At 58.7% G+C, this 23,154-nt stretch overlaps 1 protein-coding gene across 1 annotated transcript; it reads right to left on the bottom strand.

Moving 5' to 3' along the window:
- Positions 1-21: 21 nt before the first annotated feature.
- On the bottom strand, positions 22-21,492 carry Mast1 (microtubule associated serine/threonine kinase 1). Its single transcript, XM_090336371.1, is given in 27 exon segments — positions 22-100; positions 102-1,335; positions 1,446-1,633; positions 2,965-3,101; positions 3,192-3,314; positions 3,653-3,882; positions 4,094-4,300; positions 4,554-4,801; positions 4,882-5,060; positions 5,383-5,492; positions 6,109-6,231; positions 6,342-6,443; positions 6,535-6,700; positions 6,802-6,934; positions 7,034-7,172; positions 7,581-7,789; positions 8,077-8,162; positions 12,475-12,542; positions 12,617-12,749; positions 12,836-12,937; positions 13,137-13,346; positions 13,824-13,899; positions 14,012-14,172; positions 16,242-16,320; positions 18,994-19,069; positions 20,004-20,092; positions 21,378-21,492. Coding segments are annotated over 27 exon segments (4,716 nt in total). The 5' UTR covers positions 21,461-21,492; the 3' UTR covers positions 22-75.
- Between the last annotated feature and the right edge of the window lie 1,662 nt (positions 21,493-23,154).

A 23,154-nucleotide genomic window follows, 5' to 3' on the forward strand; every position in this document is an offset into this window, starting at 1 on the left:
CACAGACGCACTTTATTTATATGTGTACATATGTATACAGGCGGCTGTACAGCGCAGGACTGACGGCCCGATCGGCTAGGGGCCTGGGGGTGCGGGGCTAGACACCTTTTTTGGTCAGGACTGCCGGCGTCGAAGCTTCAGCCGGGCACCTGGAGGAGGTGAGCCCTACTTCAGGCTTTGTGCCTGGGACCAGGAGAGAAGCGGCTGGAGCGGCGGGGCCTGCGCTACCAGGTGCATTCTTTGTTGGGCCTGGGGTGGGGGTCTGGGGTTCTGGGGAGAGCTTGGGGGAGGCGGGCTTGGAGCGCGGCCCGCTCAGCGTGGTCCGCTCCTCCACTACCTCCAGCACCCAGCGCTCCCGGCCCCGAGGGGCCTCAGGTGCCAGAGGCGCCTGGGGTGCGGGTTCCTGTAGCCCCTTGGAGTTCGTGCCCAGAGGCTGGGGCACCTCGGTCTTGAGCCCCGGTCGTGCGGGTTCCACGACGATGGGCACTGGGGGGGGGCCGGCCTCGCCCGAGCTGCTGCGTCGGCCCGTCTCGTGTTCCTGCACCGGGCTCAGCGCGGCCTTGGCCACCGCCCTGGCCCCCCCGCCCGCGCCCTCCTCCGTCTGCACGCTCTGGTGTCGCGTGCAGCTGGGGTCCCGCTCCAGGGTCCGGCCCCCAGGAGTTGTGGCCCGGGGCGGGGTGCAGGCGTCGGTGCCAGCGGGCGATTCCCTTTCCTTGCTGGCGGCTGGCGGCCTGGGGGCGCTGTCGGGCAGCAGCGGGTCCGTGCCCAGGCTCAGGGGCGACTCCTGGCGACCCAGGCGGCGGACGGCGACCTGTCGGGTGGCCCCTGGACCTTCGATGGGAGGCGTCTCGCCGTCGGACTCGGCGAGGCTGTGCAGTGCCAGCTCGCCGTGGAAGTCCTTGCGGAAATCGGGGTGGCCCACCTCGAGGCTGTGTTTGCGCAGCGCGCCCTTCTTGTCGGCGCCCAGCGAGGCCCCCAGCTTCTCCGCGGACTGCACGCGCTTGAGGAGCGGCGATCGCGGGGGCTCGGCGCTCTTGGGGCGCGGGCGCACGACGGGGGGCGACGAGTGGAGCTTGGCGGGGAAGCTCTGCGTGGTGTGCGAGCTGCCCACCGTGTGGCCGGGCAGCGGCGGCGGCGACGCCTGCGTGGGGGACGGCGTGTGGGCCAGCGGCGACAGCGGGATGTTGCCGGCCGACTTGCAGCGCGCCGAGCGGTACTGGCGGTGCAGCTTCGGCGACAGCCCGTGCAGCGTGCTGGGCCGGATGTGATGCGAGGCCGACGACGCCGGCGAGTTCGGGGTGCTCGAGGCCGGCGAGCTGCTCTGGGACGAGGCGCCTGCGGGTGGGGCGACCGCATGGGCGGCGGGAAGTGAGCCCAGGCACCCCCCTTCCCCCCCCAGCCAGGCCCTGTGCCACCCGCCCCTCCCTCCGGGCCTCAGAGCCCACCTAGGTAGGCGGAGTCGGGCGTGGAGCGGTAGCTGTGGGTGGGCGAGCGCGCGGGCAGCCCATGGGTGGGCGAGCCCGGGAGGCTGTCACTGGACGACAGCGAGCGGTTCAGCGACGACAGCGAGCGGCTGGTGTGCAGGAGGTTCGACTGCTTGGTGATCTTCCGGAACAGCGAGCTGCGCTTCTTGCTGGTAGGGGCAGAGGCAGAGGCAGAGCTCAGGCTCCTCCCTCCGGTGGGCGGTAACACGGCCCCTGGGACCGCCCACCACCCGTAGCCACGCCCCTCACCATAACCCACCAATCAAAGAAGTTCCCTTGGCTTGGTCCTGAGGGTGGCTGGGGGGGGATTCGTTTTGACCACGCCCTCCTCCCTGGCCCCTCCCTGCTTAGCCACGCCCCTCAGCACAAGCCACAAACCAAAGAATTTCTCTTGGCTTAGTCCTGTTGGTGCCCCTTCTCATTTTGACCACGCAGCATCCCTGACTCCTCTCTCTCTCTCGCTTTCTCTGTTTTTTTTTGTTTTCTTTTTTATTTTTGTGGGTCGTGGGGCTTGAACTCGGCTTGGGCGTTGTCCTTGAGCTCTTCAGCTCAAGGCTACCGCCCTACCCCTTGAGACACACAGCCACTTCTGGTTTTCTGATGGTTAATTGGAGATGAGTCTCACCGTCTTTAGTGCCCGGGCTGGCTTTGAACCTTGATCCTCAGATCTCAGCCTCCTGAGTAGCTAGGATTACAGGTGTGAGCCACTGTGCCTGGCAGACTCCTCTCTCTTTAGCCTTACCTCTTGCTACAAACCTACCAATCAAAAAGACCTGCTCCTGGCTTAGCTCTGCTGGGCCCTCTTTCCACTTTGGCCAATTTGATGGTTAATCTCCAATTAACCATCCCAAAACATGCCAGAAGTGGAGCTGTGGTTCAAGCAGTAGAGCATCAGCCTTAAGAGAAAAATCCAAGTGAGATCTGGAAGCCTTGTATTCAAGACCCCAGTACTGGCACAAAATAAATGCAAACAAAACAAAAGCAATACTCATCTGGCCTCACCCATAGTTACTTGATTATGAGGAGAGAAAAAACAGTCATCGGTCAAATAATAACATACATTTCAATTAAAGGAGGGGAGGAGTCCCATAAGATTATTTAGCCCAGTGATATCACTCTGATTAAATCACCTAAGAGCATCTTTATGAGCACAAACTTGTCATTAAGCCAAGCATGGCTTTTTCAGCTGGCTCAGCCTTCCTGTGAGAAACAGACAGGCCCATCTCCTGGATGCCGTCCTTCACCTTGCTGCTCACTTATCTTTCTGTCCCTATCTGCTGCTCAGGATTTTCCCATACTGCTTTTCTCCCAGCCGGGAAACCTCATCCAGCTTCCTTTCCTCGCTTCTCCCACTTTTCCTCCCCCCTTCAACTGGTTTGTCCGTTTGCTTTGGCTCTTATCTACCTCCCACGGAACCCTTCCCCTGTCCAGAGCCCTCTGTCTTTAGCCCCATCCACGAATCAAAGACTGGGCAGCGCACCTCTCCTGGCCCTCCTTGGCGGAGGGCCGCTTGTTCCTCCGCGCCATTTTGGCCTTGTAGCTGCTGCGCCTTGCCGGGCCAATGCGGATGGAGGTGTTTTCAAAGGGTGTTGTGGTTACTGCTACCTTGTTGCCGCTCTGTGAGGTGAAGGGATGGAAAACAGGCTGGCGGCTGCCGGGGCCTCCGTTATCCTCCTCGGCCCTGTGGTCTTCTCCCCCACGACTCACCTTAAGGATCAGCTCGACGACCTCGGGGTGCACCATACCGTGCACAGGCTCTCCGTTCACGTGGGTGATCAGGTCCCCCGCACACAGCCCCGCCTCCTGGGCTGGACCCCCTTCCTCCACGTGCTGGTGATGGAGAACCCCGAAAGAGAGCAGTTAGGGAACCGGGAATGAGACGTGGCTTACGTGCTAGGTAACTTCGTACACGCAGCCATCTTAATTATAACCTTATTCTATTCAAGATGGATTTGGGTACCAGGTCTGGGGCTTGAACTGAGGGGAAGGCCGGGGTTCTGTCCTTGAGCTTTTCCAGCCAAGGCTCCTTGAACCCAGATCCTTACCTCAGCCTCGGGAGCAGCTCAGATGACAGGTGTGAGCCACCAGCTTCGCCCAGGCTCCTGAGTTCCAGACGTGAGCTCTGCCCATCTCCCCGTCCCTTCCTTCCTCCCTCGGACATAACTCACCCAAACGATGTGGTGGACGCTGTAGACGTCGGAGTCACCCATGTAGACGCGGATGGCGCGCAGCGTGAAGCCGTACTTCTTGCCCGAGCGCTGAATGGTGATGGGAGAGCGCAGTCCACTGACGGCCGGTGAGTAGTCGCGGCTGGGTGAGGAGTCCCGTGAGGACGGGTTGGAGGAGAGAGATCGCGGGGACATGGGACTGGCTAGCGGTGAGCTTCCGTGCGGGTCCACTGCGGGTACCAGCGCGCCGTCAGAGGCGGGGCCCCCGCGGCCATGCTCTCCTCCTCACCCGGGCCAGGTTACCGCTTCTCCCGCCCCCAGCGCGCTCATTGGCTCACTGGGGAGCCAATCACTGCAGACGGGGACGGCGTGACGTCCCCCTTGGCCAGTCCCGGCGCCAATGAGGGCAGCCCTCCCCCGGTGGGTGGGGCCCAGCGTCACCTGCGGGGATCATGACGGACAGGGCTGTGGCGGAGGCTGACTTGATGACTTTGCCCCCGGTCCTGGACGGCCGCTTCTCCATGGTGGGATCCCCGGACAGCTGTTGGTGCCGCGCCCGGCGCAGAACCAGGTCGTTGGTGGCCCTAGGGCTGGATGTGTCCCCATCCTTCGAGGGTGGGCAGAGGTCACCTGGGCGAGGGCGCTCCGCTGCGGCCGAAAGCAGATGGGTGTAGGGGTCAGTCCAAGGTCAGGCTGTTCCCTCGCCCTCTCCTGATGGACGGCGGGTCTCATCAGGTGGGGGCGTGCGCTGAGGGCGGACGGACCCTGAATTCAGGTCTGTGTGTCTGATGGAGTGGCCCGGCGTGCCCACGATCTTGTACCCATGCGGGGAGGTCTTGCAGACTCACTGAACCATGCACCGTGGGGGAAGGAGAGGGAGGGGAAGGCATGGGGGACTCACTGGCCTCGGGGTCCCCTGAGCCGGGGGTGCCTTCCCCGAGAGCTGCCTCTTTGGAGGTCCGGGCATCCAGCGAGCCAGGGGGATCGGAGCTGGGTCGGGGGGGCCTGCGCAGCCGGGCCTCATCCTCGTCCTCTTGGGGGGCGCTGAAGCGGCTGGGCTCCAGCAGTGCTGAGAAACGGCGGCGCGCGCCCAGAGGGGGACTCGCCTCCCCCTCCAGGAAACTGGCCTCCGAGGCAGAGAAGCGCTTGCTGCACAGGAAGGGCGAGGTCGGAGGAGACACGCTCCACGGGTCCTGCCCACCCCAAAGCCCAGCACTCCGCCCACTCACATCTCCGGGGATCCCCCGCGCCAGGTCTTCTCACGCAGGGTCAGGCCGCCCAGGCCCTCGCGCTTGCCCGGCACCTTCTCCTCGGGGCCCTTAGCGCTGGACTCCCTCTTGGTAACCCCCGCTGCTGCCACGGGGGTCTTGGGTTCGTGCTGGGACAGCTGCTCCATGCTGCTGTACACCTGCCACAAAGTAGGGGAGACAGGGTCCCTCGGTCCCCAGCAGTCAGCGCCTCACCCCGCCCATCAGGGCCGGGCCCCGCCCACTTCTTGCTGGCCTCCAATAATGTTCCAGGCCTCAATTCAAGCCCCGCCCACCAAATTAGGCCCGGGTCCCGCCCCTCCAGTGCCATCACCCTCCTGCTCTCCACACATCTTCCCAGGCTCCTGCGCAGTTCACGCCTGGCATCAGCAGGCGGTGCCCGAGGTTCGGGGCTCTGCTCCGCCCCCTGTCATCTTCAACCCCCCCCAGGCTCTGCCCCCGCCCCGCCCCACTCTAGCCCACCTTGCTGAAGCGCGGCGAGCAGGAGGAGAACTGGCGGATCTCCACGGGCTCCTCCTCCGTCGTGTCATCCTCGTCGTAGGAGTTCACGTGGTGATACCTGTCCGAGCGCGCTGGGGGCAGAACGTGACCCGTGAGGGCTGCGTGAGAGCCGGAGCCGACCCGCTCCAGCCCAGCCCCGTCTCAGGCCGGGCCACGCCCTGCCTCCCGCCCCAGGCAGCCGCTTTCCCACTCTCTGTCTACCCACAGAAAGGATCCCGTCCCATTTACAGCCCTCAGCAATCCGGGTCCGGCTTCAGGCCAGCCGACTCCCCGATGGAATTCACCCCAGTCCAGGGACCCCAGGTCCCCTCAGGTCAAACGCTTACCGGTTCATAGCCAAGGCTCGTTCCTCTAGCAGACCCCGCCCCGGGGACCTGCCCGCCCCGGCCCCGCCCACAGACAGCCCCGCCCCTCCATAACCCCGCCCCTGGGAACCTGCCCGCCCCCGGCCCCGCGCACAGACAGCCCCGCCCCTCCCAAGCCCCGCCCCCGGGGACCTGCCCGCCTCTGGCCCCACCCACAGACAGACCCGCCCCTCCATAACCCCGCCCCTGGGAACCTGCTCGCCTCCGGCCCCGCCTACCGAAAGCTCTGCCCCCCCACACCAGGCCCGGCCCCCCACGCCCCCAGTCTGAGGCCGATTTCTCCCAGGCCCCGTCCCGGGCCCCGCCTCCGGCTGTCGCTCACTGTCGAAGTAGCTGGTGTCATCTTCCGACTCCAGGTGGGGGATGAACTCGGCCTTCTGCCTCAGCAGCCCCGTCCAGTCCAGGTCTCGAAAGAAGCTGTGCTGTTTCACCTCGAAGGCGCCGCCTGGCGGGAGGAAGGGAGTGCAGCCCGGGCCGGGCCGGGGCCTTTGCGGGGAGGGGGTCTGGATCCTGGCACACGGACCGTCCCCCCAGCACCGCAGCACCCCCTTTTACCTGCCCCAAGCCGGACCAGAGGGTTGGTCTGCAGGAGGCTGGATATCAGAAGCTGGGCGTCCGTGGGCAGGGCCTCATCTCCCTCGGGCCACAGGATGTCATCTGCCAGGTAGAGCGGAGCCGAGGGCTCCCTGGGGTCCCCCGGGGTCCCCCAGGTCCCCCCGCCCCCGTGCCCACTCGAGAAAGCACATACCACTGATGACCTGGCCGAAGAGCTCTTCCGGGGTGTCCCCAAAGAAGGGGACACAGCCCACCAGGAACTCGTAGAGGATAATGCCCATGGCCCACCAATCTACTGGCTTGCCATAGCCCTGGCGCAGGATGACCTCGGGGGCGATGTACTCCGGGGTCCCGCAGACCTGGGAGCAGGCGGTCAGCCCGTGCCCGGCAGGCCATGTCCCTCACCCAGCGAGGCCCCAGGCCTCTCAGGGCCACTGGGGACCCCACTCGCGACACCCACCTGTTTATCCAGGAACTCCCGGGCGTCCTTCTCAATGTGACCTTCGTATAAGTTGGTGGTGAGACTCATGAGCCCCATCTTGGAGAGGCCGAAGTCTGTGAGCTTTATGTGGCCCATGGAAGTGATGAGGAGACTGCAGCCACGGAGGGGAGAAGGGGGGAGGGCTCAGGTCCCCGGCCTCTGTGGAGGGGCAGGGTGGGAAGGATGCCCCCAACAAAACCCTGAAGCTCACTTGTCCGGCTTGAGGTCGCGGTGGACAATGCCGTAATTGTGCAAGTACTCCAGCGCCAGCACGGTCTCGGCGAAGTACATTCGGGCCATCTCCACAGGCAGCGCCCCGATGTTCTTCAGGAGCGTGGCGCAGTCACCACCTGCGGGGACCAGACCCCAGAGTGAGGCCAGGCCGGTAGGGGCCAGACTCAGGAGGCCCAGAGCTGGGAATGGAGCTTGGAGGCCAGCCTGAGCAGAAAAGGGCTTTGACAACCATCTCCAATCACACTCACACACACACACACACACACACAGCCAATAGATAGGTGACAGAAGTAGAAAGATCATGGATAGTTAGAGGACATTAGGTAATAGAAGCTAGATACATAGATTGGATGATGGCTGACTGGATCGTAGGTAGGAGACACATAGATGGATGGACAGACAGATAAGCAAATAGATGATAGACAGACAGACAGGTGTGACAGACAGATGACCGGACAGATACATGGGGGGGACCTTACGGGCCGGGTCCCCCCAAGGTCCCCGCAGCCCCCAGCCAGCCACACCTTCCACATACTCCATGACCATGCAGAGGTGGCGGCGCGTCTCAAAGGAGCAGAGCATGCTGACCACGAAGGGGTTCTCGGCGAAGGTGAGGATGTCGCGCTCCACGAAGGCCTGCTGGATCTGGTTGCGCAGGATCAGGTTCTGCTTGTTGATCTTCTTCATGGCAAAGCGCTGCCGGGTGTCCCGGTGCCGCACCAGGTAGACGGCGCTGCAGGGGGGAGAGCGAGGCGCGGCCGCCATCACCCCCAGGATGCCCCGCCCCCCGCCGCCTCGGCCCCGCCCCTCCACAAGCCCCGCCTCCCCCATGCCCCCACGCGACCTCAGCCCCGCCCCACCTCAAGCCCCGCCCTTGCTCTGCCCCGCCTCCTCCAAGCACCACGCTGTGTCGGCCCCACCTCCTCCACACCCCCACGCTGCCTCAGCCCCGCCCTCGCGCCCATGCCCCGCCCCCTCGCTGTCTCAGCCCCGCCCCCTCCAGAGCCCAGGGTCCCTCACCCGTATGCCCCATTGCTGATGAGCTTGATGGTGTCGAAGTCGCTCTCTCCGGGGGGTTTCTTGGCCTTGGAGGTGCTGCTCCGACCCTGCAGGAGGGTGGGGGGGGGGGAGATGGAGACCACATGAGTCTCGGTCCCGCCAGCATGGGATCCATTTATTCCATCTACGCCAGGGGAAACTGAAGCACGGAGGTGGGATGGGTCCTTCACCGAAATGCCACAAGACGGAAGAGTGGAGGTCAGGTGGGGCCCACTTTGAAGACACAGTCCTTTAGGAAAGGCAGCGGAAAACCCTGGAAAATGGCTAACTCATCATAGCCCAGAGTCCCCCGAAATCACTGACAAAAGGCCCAAATTACCCAGGAGGAAAAAGCAGGCAAGGGGTGTGAACTAGAAGGAGAACTTACCAGAAACATAATAAAGGATAAGACAAATCACTTTTTCATTTGACACAAAGGGAAATTACATCTACTTCCAAATACTAGGCCATTTTATAATTAGTAGATTGGCAAAAGACTGACAAATCCCCTACATACAGCCATGAAAAAAAAAGGTGTGTGAATGTGGGGGGGGCATGGGGCTTGAACTCAGGGCTTCATGCTCTCACTTGGCTTTTTACAATGTTCAAGGTTGGCATTCTACCACTTGAGCTACACCTTTTGCTGCTTCACCAGTGTCTGGCTTAGAGAAACACTTTTTATTTTGTCAGCTACAGGGCTTGGACTCTGGGCCTGAGGGCTGGCCCTGAGCTCTTCTGCTCAAGGCTAGCACTCTACCCCTTGAGCCACAGCACCACTTCTGGTTTTCTAGTGGTGAATTGAAGGTAAGAGTCTCACGAACTCTCATGCTGGGCTGACTTTGAACTGTCATCCTCAGATCTCAGCCTCCTGAGTAGCGAGGATGACAGGCGTGAGCCATGGCCCTCAGCTTCAAGAGACTCTTAAACCCCGGAGGGCAGGCATGTGGCACAATCCTGCTTGATTAGTGGACGTGAAGGCCTAGGCAGACTCTCCAGCACACACGCGCACACACACCAGACACACATACACCAGGTACACACACACACACACACACATCACCCGAGGAAAGCACTTTGATCTTTGTCAGAACAACAACAAAAAATGGGTGTTTGCCCTTTTTGTTTTTTGGCCAGTCCAGGGGCTTGAACTCAGCGCCTGGGCACTGTCCTTGGACACCTTTGGTAAGCACTCTGCTACCTGAGTCACAGCATCACTTCTGGCTTTTTCTATGTATGTGGTACCAAGGAATTGAATCCAGGGCTTTGTGCAGGCTAGGCAAGCACTGAATCACTAAGCCACATGGAAAAACCAGTTGAAAGTGCAAGGCCCTTAGTTCAAACCCCAGTACACACACACACACACACACACACACGCGCACACACACACGGGGGCAAATTAACTAATTGTATTTGGGGGTTATAGAGAAGTTAGGTGCTAAAATAGGAGTAAGGTTTTTCACTGTATGCCATTTTCAGAAAGAAAGGTATTCAATAGGTAGCTGTTAAACAGAAAGATGAGTAAAATATAGAACTATTGAACGTGAATGCGCCTAACAAAGTAATATTAAAAATATCTGACACAGGGCTAGGAGTGGGGCTTATTGGTAGAGTGCTGCCATAGTAGAAAGAGGCCTGATCTGATCTCTAACACTGCATTAAAAAAAAAACACAAAATTGAAAGCATTACAAGGAGAAATTGCCATGAACAAGGATTTAACATACATCTCAGAGACACTATTAGAGCAATCAGGAAAAGGAAAAGAATAGGTAGATGGAAGGTTTAAAATCACTCAGCAAACAAGTTTAGTTGAATGGAGTTGCATAGAATCCTACAAATAATGAGAGATAAATACCTTTGTTTTTAGAGTTTTAGAGTTTTGAGTGATGTCATTCCATTACCTATTCAAAAAATTAAACAGATTGCACATGAAGTAAGATTCTGAATTTTTTTTTTGTCCCTAGTATTGGGGATTGAACTCAGGGCCTCATGGTTGCTAGATACGGGCTCAGACACTCAGCCACGCCCATCACGGATGAGCCACGCCCCCACACTAAGCCACGCCCTCACTGCTGAAACATCCCCACCGCTGAGCCTCGCTCTACCAGTAAGCCAAGCCCATTACCACGAGGCCACCTGCTTGTCACTGAGCCCTGTTCAGCCATTTTTTGAGTGTGTGTGTGTGTGCTGTGCCTGACCATTTTTGCTCAAGCCTGACACTCTACCACTGGAGCCACAGCTCCACTTCAGCTTTTCAGTGGGCTGTAAGGCTCTTATGGACTTTCCTGCCAAGCTGGCTTCAATCCTGAGCCTTCTTCAGCCTCCTGAGTTACAGGTGTGATCCACCAGCACCTGGCTTGTACTAGTTACTAAGGTGTCGATTTTGGTCCAGATAAGGGCCTACACCACGATCTTCCTATTTCATGTTTTGTGTCATAGCTGAGATGCCAACAAATGCTTAGTCAAGGGATTTTGTAGAGCACTGGTGGCTCAGGTCTATAATTCTATTCTTTTTGTTGTAGTTGTTTGTCTTTGCAGTCTTGGGGCTTGAACTCACGGACACTGTCCTGGGGCTTGATCAAGGCTAGCATTCTATCCCTTGAGCCACTGCACCACTTCTGGCTTTTTCTATGGATGTGCTACTGAGGAATCAAACCCAGGGATTCATGCATGCCAGGCAAGCACTCTACCATTAGACCACACTCTGGGCCAATAATCCTAACTACACTGAGATCTGACAAATGCAGTTCCAAATCAGACCAAGCAGTTAAATATGTAAGACTCTATTTTTTTATAGTTTATTTATTGCCAGTCCTGGGCTTGAACTCAGGGCCTGAGCACTGTCCTTGGACTTTCTCAAGGCTAGAACTCTACCACTTGAGCCTCAGCACCACTTCCAGCTTTTTTCTATGTATGTGGTACCAAGGAATGGAACCCAGGTCTTCGTGCATGCTAGGCAAGTACTCTACCATTAGGCCAAACTCCTGGCCCGAAGACTATTTTTTTAGTCAGTCATGGGACTTGAACTCTGGGCCTGGGCGCTATCCCTGAGCTCTTCAGCTCAAGGCTCCCACCCTACCCCTTGATTCACAGCCCCACTTCCTGTTTTCTAGTGGTTAATTGGAGATCAGAGTCTCATGGACTTTAGTGTCTGGTATGGCTTTGAACCATGATCCTCAGATTTCAGCCTCCAGAGTAACTAGGATGACAGGTGCGAGCGACCTCGCCCAGCTGTCTGTAAGACATTTTTTTTTTTTTGCCAGTCTTGGAGCACAAACTCAGGGCCTGAGCACTGTCCTTGGGATTTTCTCAAGGCCAGCACTCTACCACTTGAGCCACAGCACCACTTTTGGCTTTTTCTATGTATGTGGTACCAAGGAATCAAACATGGGACTTCGTGCATGCTAGGCAAGCACTCTAGGCCAAACGCCCAGCCCCTGTTTTAAATAGTCTACTCTTTTTATGTTTTGCCAGTCTTGGGGCTTGATCTCAGGGCCTGAGCACTGTCCTTGGACACTTTTTGCTCAAGGCCAGCACTCAGCTGTCTGTAAGACTTTTTTTTTTTGCCAGTCTTGGAGCACAAACTCAGGGCCTGAGCACTGTCCTTGGGATTTTCTCAAGGCCAGCACTCTACCACTTGAGCCACAACACCACTTCCGGTTTTTCTGTGTATGTGGTACTGAGGAATCGAACCCAGGTCTTTATGCATGCTAGGCAAGCACTCAATCTACCACTAGGCCACAGTCTCAGCCTCTGTGAGACTCTTGATGTCCAATTAACTACTAAAAGTTGAGATGGGGAGCTGTGGCTCAACTGGTAGTGTGTCAGCCTTGAGCACAGAAGTACAGAAGCCCAGGTCCTGAGTTCTAGGGTTAGAGGGGAATGGGGAGAGTGCAGCCTTATGAACATGTTTGTCCGGCTGGCTTATTACACATCCGCCCCTAGTTCTGCCTCCAGCCTTGTTGAAAATGAAAGCAGGGCCAGGAGTGTGGCCTAGTGGTAGAGTGCTTGCCTAGCATGCAGGAAGACCCGGGTTCGATTCCTTGGTACCACATACATAGAAGTGGGTTTGGTAGCTCGCGCCTGTCATCCTAGCCACTCAGGACGCTGAGATCTGAGGATCAAGGTTCAGATCCAGCCCAGGCAGACAAATCCAAGAGTGAAAAACAGTGAGAGCGCATGAGGCCCAGAGTTCAAACCCTAGTGCACACACACCCATCACATTTAAAAGAAAAACAAAGCGGGGTGCGGGCAAACTAAACATTAACCACAAAGACTTCTCAGTGGCAGGCGGGGGGGGGGGGGGGGGGGGGGGCACTGTGGCCGGGCGCGGGGCGCCCCAGGTCCCCCCAGCCTGGGGTGCGGCCTGGCCCGGGCCTTACCTCGGACAGCTCGTCCTGCTCCGGGGTGTTGGAGCCCCCGCTGTCTTGCTCCTCCAGGTGCACCACGTCTGGGGGGTGAAGCGGTGGTGAGCCGGGGCGGCCGCTGGCCCGCGCCCCCCCACCCCCGGGGCCGCCGCAGTGCCTGGAAAGGGGTCCCGCGTGAGGCCCAGCTGGTGGACGATGTAGCGCGGGATGTCGGTCTTGACCAGGTGGCCCTCCTTGGCGTGGCCCTCGGCCGCCTCCAGCAGGTGGTAGAACTCCTCGGGGTTGAACTCCTGGGGGTGGGACAGGGCTGCGATGGCCCCGGGCTCGGAGGGTCCCCCCAGGTTCCCCCCTGGGTCCCCAGGCCACGCCACCTCACCAGACACTCCAGCAGCCTCGCCGGGCGGGAGATGATGATGAGCAACTTCTTCACCAGCTGGGTGACGAAGGCCACCTCCAGGCTCTCCGAGCGCTCGTAGGCCTGGCGGGGACACAGACAGCCCGCGGGCGCGGGGCGGGGGGGTGGAGTCAGCCCGCAGAGGCCTCGCCACGGGACTAAAGTGGGGGGCTGGGGGCCCAGGGGCCCGGGGACCACGTCTGGCAGCGCTTGTCCTCTAGCGATGGCTTCCCGAGCGGGGCCCCGGGGCCCCGGGAGGATTTCTGGGGTGCAGAATGCTCACATCCTGCAGCAGCTTCTCCAGGTTCTCCTGCAGCTCGTAAAAGTAGACGGTGGTGATGAGGCCGTCGCGGGACTTGGTCAGGCAATCCCGGGCCAGCTCGATGATCTGGTGGTGGATGAAGCTGAGCACGCCGTCGGCCAGCGGCAGCACGCTGTCAGGTTCGTAGGCGCGGGCGAAGTCCCGCAGCTTCTCCTCCATCTGGGCGGTGGCCTGGCCAGGGGGGAGGCCGGGAGGGGGCGGCGCTCAGAGGCTGCGCTGCTCCAGACGGACACCAGGGGGCGCTCGGGGTATGGCAGGGGCGTGCGAGGGTCCGCCTGGCCACCAGGGGGCGCACGAGGGTCCAGCCTCACCACCAGGCGGCGCGCACGGGTCTGGCCAGGCCACCAGAGGACGCGCGGGGGGTGGTGTTGGTGTCTGATCTCACCACCAGGGGGCGTGCGCGGGTCCGGCCATTCTGCCAACGGCGCGCGGGGGTCGGACCTCACCACCAGGGGACGCGCGAGGATGCGGCCGGCCGCCAGGGGGCGCGCGCGAGTCCGACCTCACCACCAGGGGGCGCGCGCGAGTCCGACCTCACCACCAGGGGGCGCGCGCGGGTCCGACCTCACCACCAGGGGGCGCGCGCGGGTCCGGCCAGGCCGCCAGGGGCGCGCGCGTCCGGCCAGGGGGCGCGCGCAGGGGTCTCACCTTGGGGAAGCGCTCCTTGTACACATGGTTCATCATGACGATCTCGTTGTCGTAGGAGGACGGGGACCGGCCGGGGCTGCAGGGAAAGGAGCCCGTCCTGTCTCCGGCCGCCCTCCCCGACGCGGAGCCCACACCCCAGGCCCGGGGGAAGGGGTGAGCGGAGCTGGGGTGGGCGCGCCCCCCCCCACCTGAGGCTCCGAGACCGGGGCCGCACGGCCGGGGAGCGCCGGCCGCCATCCTCGTCCGTGATGCTCTCCGTGCTGCCGAAGTGCTTGGACAGGAAGTGCAGCTCGTCCACCGTGGGCTGGTACGGGAGCTGGTGCAGGCGCTCCTGGGAGGAGCAGGAGGACTGGGCGGGGCCGGGGGGGGGGGGAGGAGGGGACGAGTCAGAGCCATGGGGGGCGGGGGCATCTCCAGGCTCTGGGACAGCCGGGGAGGATGGAGCTGCTGGCAGCCTGACCTTGGCCTAGGGGCTTAGCAATTGGGCTGGGACAACTGGCAAGGGACAGCAGGCAGAAAGGGACCGGCGTCCACGGGGACAGCGACAGAGCCTGAGCTGGGCGCTGGCGGTTCACGCCTGTCATCCCAGCTACTCAGGAGGCTGAGATCTGAGGATGGAGGTTCAAAGCCAGCCTGGGCAGGAAAGTCCCTGAGATGCTTATGGCCCATGAACCACCGGATAACACGAAGTGGAGCTGTGACTCAAAATGGAAGAGGACTAGCCTTGGGCTCAGGCACAGCGTCGGGCCCTGAGTTCAAGCCCCAGCATGTCACGCGCAAGAGCACGCGCGCGCACACACTCATCATCATCATCATCATCATCATCATCATCATCATCATCATCATCATATTCTTCTATTCAGAACTCAAGAACCCTCCAAGATGCATGCGATGTAACACAAAGGTAAATCATGTGCGAGACACTAAAAGCATCTTTCCTGCCCCTCCAATCCAAAGCCCTAAACACACAAACATACAGCACAAGGTGACCTCCAATTCAAGAGCCTCAGGCCTCAGCCTCTCGAGGGCTAGGACTACAGGGGTGTCCCTGCACTGAGTCTCACAAAGGCCATCAATTTTCTTTTCTTTCTCTCCTTCTTTCTCTTTCCTTTCTTTCTTTCTCCTTCCTTTTTTTTTTTTTTTTTTTTTGCTAGTCCTGGGGTTTGAACTCAAGGCTTGAGCATTGTCCTTGGGCTTTTTCAAGGCTACAGCTCTATCACTTGAGCCACAACACCATTTCTGGCCTTTTCTGTGTATGTGGTACTGAGGAATCAAACTCAGGGCTTTGTGCATGCAAGGTGAGCACTCTACCAGCAGGCCAAACTCCCGGCCCCAGGGAGTCAATTTTCCGTGTCCGCTGGGCATTTGCACATGCTGGCCTCTCTTCTACTCTGTTCTACCTGACCCTTTCCTTGCCTTCAATGCCAAACACCACTCCATGAAGAGATGTGTGCACCAGAGAAATGGAGAGAGAACGGAGAAGATGTAGAAGGTTTTTCTTTTGCTTTTTTTCCAGTACTGGTTTGAAGTCAAGGCCTCACACACTTGCTAGGCAGGCACCCCACCACTTGAGCCTTTTTGCTTTAGTGATCTTTCCTATAGGATCTTCTTACTGTGTACCTAGATCTTCACTCACAGGTGTGAGCCCCTACACCTGAGGTGAGAGGTTTGTTGTTTCTTTTTTGGTTGGTCATGGGGCTTGAACTTTGGATCTGGGTTATCTTCAACTCAAGGCTAATGCTCTACCATTTGAGCTACAGCACCACTTCTGGTTTTCTGTTGGTTTAATTGGAGATAAGAGTCTCAAGAGACTTTCACGCCTGGGCTGGGCTTTGAACTGCAATCCTCAGATCTCAGCCTCCTGAGTAGCTGGGATTACAGGTGTGGGCCACTGCACCCAGCTAAGAAAAGTTTTGGATGGCTCAGAGGGGTCAGCAAGTGTTTTCTAGGTAAAAATCTCTGTAAGAGAACTGGGGGCTCACGCTGTCAACCTAGCTAATCAGGAGGCTGAGGATGGTGGTTCAAAGCCAAAATGGGGAAGAAAGTCCTTGAGACTCTGAACTCCAATGAACTACCAGAAAACTGGAAGTGGTGCTGTTTCTCAAAGTGGCTTGCGCAAAAAAGCTCAGGGACAGGGCCTGGGCCCTGTGTTCAAGTCCCATGACTGATGGAAAGAAACAAAACAACAGAACAAGAGCTTGAAAGAAGGGAGACCTGTAAGATGTGCTGAGGGCAGAAACTGGGGCTTGGGGCAGAAAGGGGGAATCTTAGGACTCTGACAGATGCATAGACATGGATGAAAGTCAAAGGAATGCCCTGGTCACTAAGTCCACCCGGAGTGGCTTAGCTGTAGCCCTTCAGGCTGCAGACCCCAGAGAGCCCCCTCCCCCCCTGCCACCCCATCCCCCCCACACTCACCGACACCGTGGAGCTGGGGGTGTTGGTGCCATATCCGGAGGAGGGGAGTGAGGCCAATGACCAACGGCGCCCGTCTGCCCTGGAAGCCAAGCAAGGCACTCAGGGGCTGCGGGACCCTGCTGCTTCTCTACACCACACCCCACATCCCAGCGTGTGATTGATGCCATCAGCCACAGCCGGGGCGGGCAGGGGAGATGGCAGTATGTCTGCACTCAGAGAGCCCCAAAGGCCCCCGGAGAGAAGCAGGCACAGAGGGAATTTTCCAGCTATTTCGCAGGGGTTTGGCAAGAAGTTTGGTCTCCTCCACCCAGTCTCACGATTCTCCTCTTGTCTGCTATCAGGCCCATGCCAGCCTCTGGAATAAACAACCAGCAGGACTGGAAAAGCCCACAGGTGGGGGAGGTGCAGCCTGGGGGGTGGCTGTAGGCTGTTTTCCTCTGCAGGTGCCAGATCCTGCACCCCACACAAACATCCACTCAACGCCGGGCACAGCGCCCCCGCCTCTCATCCTAGATACTCAAGAGGCTGAGATCTGAGGAGCTTCATTTGAAGCTAGCCAACCCAAGAAAGTCTGTGAGGGCCGGGAGTGCAGCCTCATGGTAAAGTGCTCGGCTAGCTTGCACGAAGCCCTGGGTTCTATTACTATATACTCAGAAAAAGCCAGAAGTGGTTTTGTGGCTCAAGTGGCAAAGTGTTAGCCTTGAGAAAAAAAAAATGTCCAAGGACAGTGCCCAGGCCCTGAGATCAAGCCCCAGGACTGGCAAAAAAAAAAGGCCAGGAGTTTGTGGTAGAGTGCTTTCCTAGCATGCATGAAGACCCAGGTTCGATTCCTTGGTACCACATATACGGGAAAAGCCAGAATTGGTGCTATGGCTCAAATGGTAGAGCTCTAGCCTTGAGAAAGTCCAAGGAGAGTGCTCAGGCCCTGAGTTCAAGCCTCAGGACTGATTAAAAAAAGTCAAACCTTAGCACTGGCTCAAGGAGGAGGAGGAGGAGGAGGAGGAGGAGGAGGAGGAGGAGAAATCCACACAAGGAATCATCCTTAGAAGCCACTTTGGGGACTTTCCTGTGACACAGCTCTTCAAGGGAGAATTTCCGAGTCTCCTCAAGGAATTATCTCGCTCTTATACTCACACATTGCCCTTCTAGCCAGTGTGTCTACTATCATCTCAGCCACACCCACTGGTGTTAGCGTGACCGGTGTGGTCAAGTTCACACTCACAACACACCCTCACTGATACCTCAACACACGACACACACACAAAGGCATGTCACACTTCCCTGCAGTACTGAGCAGATGCAAAAGGAAATAGTTACCTAGAGCCACGCACAGACATAGAGCCCCAAGACTCACCGATGCGCACGCACGCGCACACACACACACACACACACACACACACAGTTCCGTACTCTGTCACATTCATGAGAATCCACACCCCACGAATTCTTTCCGTAGCTGTCACACAAGACTCCCACACAGCCTCACACTCACCCACATCCGCACACAGACTCCCTCCTGGAGAGGCTACAGCACGTGACCACACATCCATTGACACACACGGAGGCACACAGACACCACATACTCTCAGACACGTCCACATGCCAAACAGGTGAGGCACATGGACACACACACACAATGCCCCATCGTGTGTGTGTGTGTGTGTGTGTTGGTCCTGGGGTTTCAAGGCAGGGCCTGCATGCCGTCCCTTAGGTCTTTTGCTTAAGATGGGTGCTTTACTACTTGAAGTGCAGCTCCATTTCTGGCTTTTTGGTGATTTTCCTTTTTTTTTTTTTTTTTACTGACTTTCCTGTTCAGGATGGCTTCAAACCATGATCCTCAGATCTCAGGCTTCCTGAGCTTCTAGGATTACAAGCATGAACCTCGGGGGCCCAGCTCACAACCCCTTGTTCCTCTGCTTCCTTTACTCAGGTGAGCACATCAGGCCAAATCCAGAGCCAGTCCTAGCTTCTTGTCACCCTCGGGTAACTGCAACAGATGAAGCGCGCGTCCCTCCCGGCTCTGCCCTGGCCCAGAGGGCTGTCCTGGGTCCCCACTGTCCTATGTCCCTTCACAGCCTTCTCCACTGTTTACAATCATCCCCATATCTGTCCTTGCTGCTCCCCCTCCAAGGCTTAGGACAGAGTCCTGGTGTCATTCTAGCTCCCAGCACCGGCTTGGGCTCCAGTTTTAGAACAAAAAGAATTAAATAACAAAAACAATGATTCCCTGAAACTTTCTCCAAAAACCATGCGAGAAAAACCTCTTCTTCCCCCTCCCAAGTTCACTTAAAGCCCTCCCCATCCCCCGAAAATTCGATTAAAAGACTTCAGAAAACCCAGGAGGCAAACCTGACAGTCCTGGTTTGGGGACCTTGAGAAATAGCCCCAGCCACCCTCCTCCTCCTCATCTGCGCTTGCGCACCTCATCCCGCTGCCCGTCTTGTTGCTATAGAAACGCAAGGCCAGGCCCGCGGGGGCTGTGCAGCGGGAGACCCTGGGCCCAAAGCGCATGCTCCTTCCCTGGGCTGCAAAGAAGGCCCCGCCCCCATCCCCATCCGGGTCAGTGATTGGCTCCGCCTTTTAGGCCCCGCCCCTAAACCTGGACGTTCCGTCCCCCTGGGATCTTGGGGCACTCCAAGAGTCCCCTCGGTGGCCCAGCTCGGGTGCAATTAAGACGCGGACAGATGGAGGCCCAGACGGTGGGTGGGGAGGGTCCAGACAGGGTTCTGGGGTCCCCTGGGGAGGGACTCACCTTCGGGATGAGGCAAATGAGAAGTGGGCAGGGGTATTGGGGGAGAAGTTTCTGGGACTGTCCAGGGGACTGCTACCTGCAGTGGAAAGAGGGAGGGGTGCTTTAGGATTGCCCTGGAGGTCCCCAAAGTGGGGTGTAGTCTCGCCTAATCTGAAAACAAACAAAAAACAACAAAAACAGCTGGGCGCGCTGGTGGCTCAAGCCTATAATCCCAGTTACTCAGGAAGCTGAGATCGGAGGAGCGCGGTTCAAAGCCAGCTTGAGCGGAAAATGTCCGTCAGACTCTTATGTCCAATCAACTACTCAGAAAAAGCTGGAAGTGGTGCTGCTCAGGTGGTAGAGTGCTAACCTTGAGCACAGAAAGGATCAAGGTCAGTGCCCAGGCCCTGAGTTCAAGCCCCAGGTCCGGCAGACAAAAAAAAAATTAAATTAAAAAAAAGAAGGCTGGGAATGTGGCTTAGTGGTAGAGTGCTTTCCTTGCATGCGTGAAGCCCTGGGTTCGATTCCTCAGTTCCACATACACAGAAAAGGCTGAAGTGTTGCTGTGCTCAAGTGGTAGAGGGCTAGCCTTGAGCAAAAAGAAACTCAGGGACAGTGCCCAGACCTGAGTTCAAGACCCAGGACTGGCAAAAACAAAACAAAACCAAGCTTAACCGAATGCCTGTCTCAATAGGCCCCGCCCCTTTGGCTGTGGCCCCGCCTCTTTGGCTGTGGCCCCGCCTCTCCAAATAATTTTAGCTCCACTTAGCAAAGCCCCCTCCAGGACTTCCGCTGCGGTGGGCCCGCCCCTCGGACCAAGGCTCTTCCGGACGGCCCTCCCTGCTACCCAATCCGGCTTCTCTTAAGCGCTTGTCCATCAATGAGGAATGACCACACCCACACACGGATGGCCCGCCCACTCGCATCATGCTCCAATCAGAGTCCGCCCCTGTAGCACTGCCCCCTTTCTGCAGTGGAGCCACGCCTCCTGGGCTGTGGCCCTGCCTCCTGTGATCTGGTCCTTGTCTCACCTAAGTGGCCTGGCAGCGGGGAGTGGGGTCTCGGCAGTGTGGGCGAAGTGCTGGTCAGGATGAGGCTTTTGCGGTTGCTGGTGCGGCAGCTGCGGGGGGGAAAGTGAAGCCAGGAGCCGGGGCAGGCCACACAGCCACGTGAGCCCCTGAGCCTTCCCGGCCCCCCTCCAATCACAGCTTCTCATGCGACTGGACGTCCGTCCTCTCCTGGGGGGCTGGTAGGTACCCCAGGAAGACTGCCTGGAGGAGGCAGCAGCGGAGGAGACTCGTAGTTAATGGGTGTGCGACACCACTGGTGATCCTGTGTGTGTGTGTGTGTGTGTGTGTGTGTGTGTGTGTGTGTGTATCCCCCGGCATATGTCATCTGCTGTACAAATTCAATACGATGATGTCATCTGGGACACTTGTGTGTCCGTGTGACACAGGGTGAGACTCGGATTTGCCCACGACTATGTCACACGACTATGTCTACAGGTGTTTTTTACCTGGCCCTGTGTCTGCGTGGTGTGGCAGTCGTGTGTGTCCACGGGTGGCCTCACTGATCTGTGAGCTTAGCATCCTGTGACATAGGACATGTCTACGCCTGTGACCAAGAGGGACGTTCTGGGGGTTCGAGGGCCCGATCTGCGAGATTCCCACTCTTGGGGGGGGGTCAACATGACACAGCAAATGGCACACCTGGGTGCAGCGTCTCGCGTGGGGACGCTGGAAGGGCGCTGGAGCGCTGTGCGTCCCCGCGCGAGGCTTCCACCTGTGACCGTGGCTGCACTGGCTGCATGGCTGCTGCACTGGCTGCGTGGCTCCGTCCCTGCGGCCCCTCCCAGCGTATCTGGGCCACTAGGGCTGCCGTGTGTGAGTGTGACATCATGTCCTGCGGGTTGCTGTGTGTCATTATTTTCCGTGTGTGTCTGTGTCCTTGGGGACGGGGGGGGGGGGGTCTGGACTCTGATTTTTAAAGGCCCCCCCACTCTCTCCCCCGCTCCCCAGCGCCGGGCAGGGAGCCCCCAGCCCCTGCAGGCCGGGCCGCAGCCGCAGTGTCCGGGAGCACGCGGCCTGGGGGTGGGGGGCGCCCGGCTGCGGCCATTGTTCCGAGGTGCAGAGCCCCCCACCCCCCCGCGGCCCCACAGGAGCGCACGGGGCCCGCAGACAAAGGCACCGCGACCCCCCACCAGCGCAGCGCCCGCCCCCCGCGCGCCCTCGCCAGCCTCGCCCCCGCCCCCCACCCCACCCCGGCCGGACGGCGCGGCGCGGACCCCGCCGGCGGCCCCGGCTCATCCTCCAGGCCCGCCCTGCGGCACCGCGGACCGGGCTGGGGGTGGGGAGGGCGCCCGCACCGCGTCGGGGGGCACCCGGGGTGGGGGGGTGCGGGGCTACCTCTTGGTGCGGCGGAACATACTGCCGCCGGGGAAGGAGGGCATCGAGAAATTGGAAAGCGCGGTCCAGAGGGAGTCAGACATGACCCGGCGGCGGCGACATGGTGGCAGGTGCGGCGGCGGCGGCGCGGGGAGTGAGCGCGGGGCGGAGGCTGGAGCCGCAGCGGCCGGGGAAGGGAGGGCGGGGAGGGCCGGGCGCCGAGGGGAGGGGGAGCGGCGGCGGCGGCGGCGGCGGCGGCGGCGGCGGCTGCGGTGGCAGCGGCCGGCCGGAGGGGGCGCTGCGGAGCCGCGCCGCGCCGGGCCCCGCCCACCCGCCAGCCCCGCCCCCCACGCCGGAGGCGGGGCCAGGCAGCCCCTGGCGTCCGATTCCCAGGCTCACCTGCTGCTTTTCCGGGGCAGGGGTAAATCCTTCTGGAAAGAAAAGGGGCAAACACACACACACACGCAGAATAATCCTTGAGGTCAGAGCAGAAGCAACCAAGACCCTCATCAGCATCATCTTCACTGCCCACGCACTGAGTGCCGAGGCCCCTGCGGGGAGACTGTGCTCCCTGCCTGACCCCCAGGAATCAGAGTACACAGACACCTCCATGAAGGGATGTTCTACTGGCACCTCCAGGCCCATTGACATAACACAAAAGAGAGAAGAATACTTTCTTGAATAATTATTGAATGCCACACACTGTCATTTGGGGACTGGCACAGCTACGCACAGAGACATACACTGCAATACCAGCCACTCAAGAAGCTGCAGAGGAGGATTGTTGCGTTTGAGACAAGGCAACACAGCCAGACCCTTATCTCAAAACTAAAAAGACCATGCCCTAAACAAGGCACCGTGGGCTAGCTACTCACGAGTCTAAGGTCTGAAGATCCAGGTTCAAATCCAGCTCAATCAGAAAACTCTGGGAGACACTTAGCTCCAGCAAAAATGCTGGAAGTGTGGCTTAAGTGGTAGAGCACCAGCTTTGAGAGAAAAAAAAAGAAATGGAGTGCCCAAGGCCCCAGTACTGGCACACACACACACACACACACACACACACACACACACACACACATGCGACTCAAAACAACACTTAAAAGAGCCAAAATGAACGGACAAGCAGACACTTAAGTAATAAGAAGGATGCAGAAGTAAGAGAGACAGCCAGGCTTGGTGGCTCACACCTGTCATCCTAGCTACTCAGGAGGCTGAGATCTGAGGATCAAGGTTCAAAGCCAGCCCGGGCACAGAAGAACCTGAGACTCTCATCTCCAATTAACCCCTAGAAAATGGGAAGTGGGGCTTGGCTCAAGGGTAGAGCCGTAGCCTTGAGCTGAAGAACTCAGGGACAGCGCCCAGGCTGAGTTCAAGCCCCATGACCCACAAAAAACAACAACAACCAAAAAAAAGCAGTGAAAGAGATCATTTAAGAGCATAACTCTTCCGAATGAAACTAGACAAAATGGCACCATCGATGCTGGCTGGGACAAGGACAAAGCAGACAAAGGGGTTGTCTCTGGAGAGATACCTTTGTGAGTTGCTGACAGGCAAGAATCAGCCATGGGAGAATCTATAGAGAATATTCTAGAAAGAGAGGGCCTTCTGTAAGCATAAATGCACTGAGCAAGGAATCGGCTTAGTCCACTCAAGTATGAAGGAAGGAAGGAAGATGCACAGCTTCACATTGCAGTAATCCTACCCCGCTCCCAGCCAGGTGGACAGTTAGGGGTGACAGATGTGGCTCAGAGCAGATTTGAAATTGGAACCCTGTGGTGGACAAGTGATCTTCTCTGGA

Source organism: Megascapheus bottae, chromosome 1 (genome assembly GCF_031878675.1).
Source record: "Megascapheus bottae isolate mThoBot1 chromosome 1, mThoBot2.hap1, whole genome shotgun sequence".
In the NCBI taxonomy this organism is placed as follows: domain Eukaryota; kingdom Metazoa; phylum Chordata; class Mammalia; order Rodentia; family Geomyidae; genus Megascapheus; species Megascapheus bottae.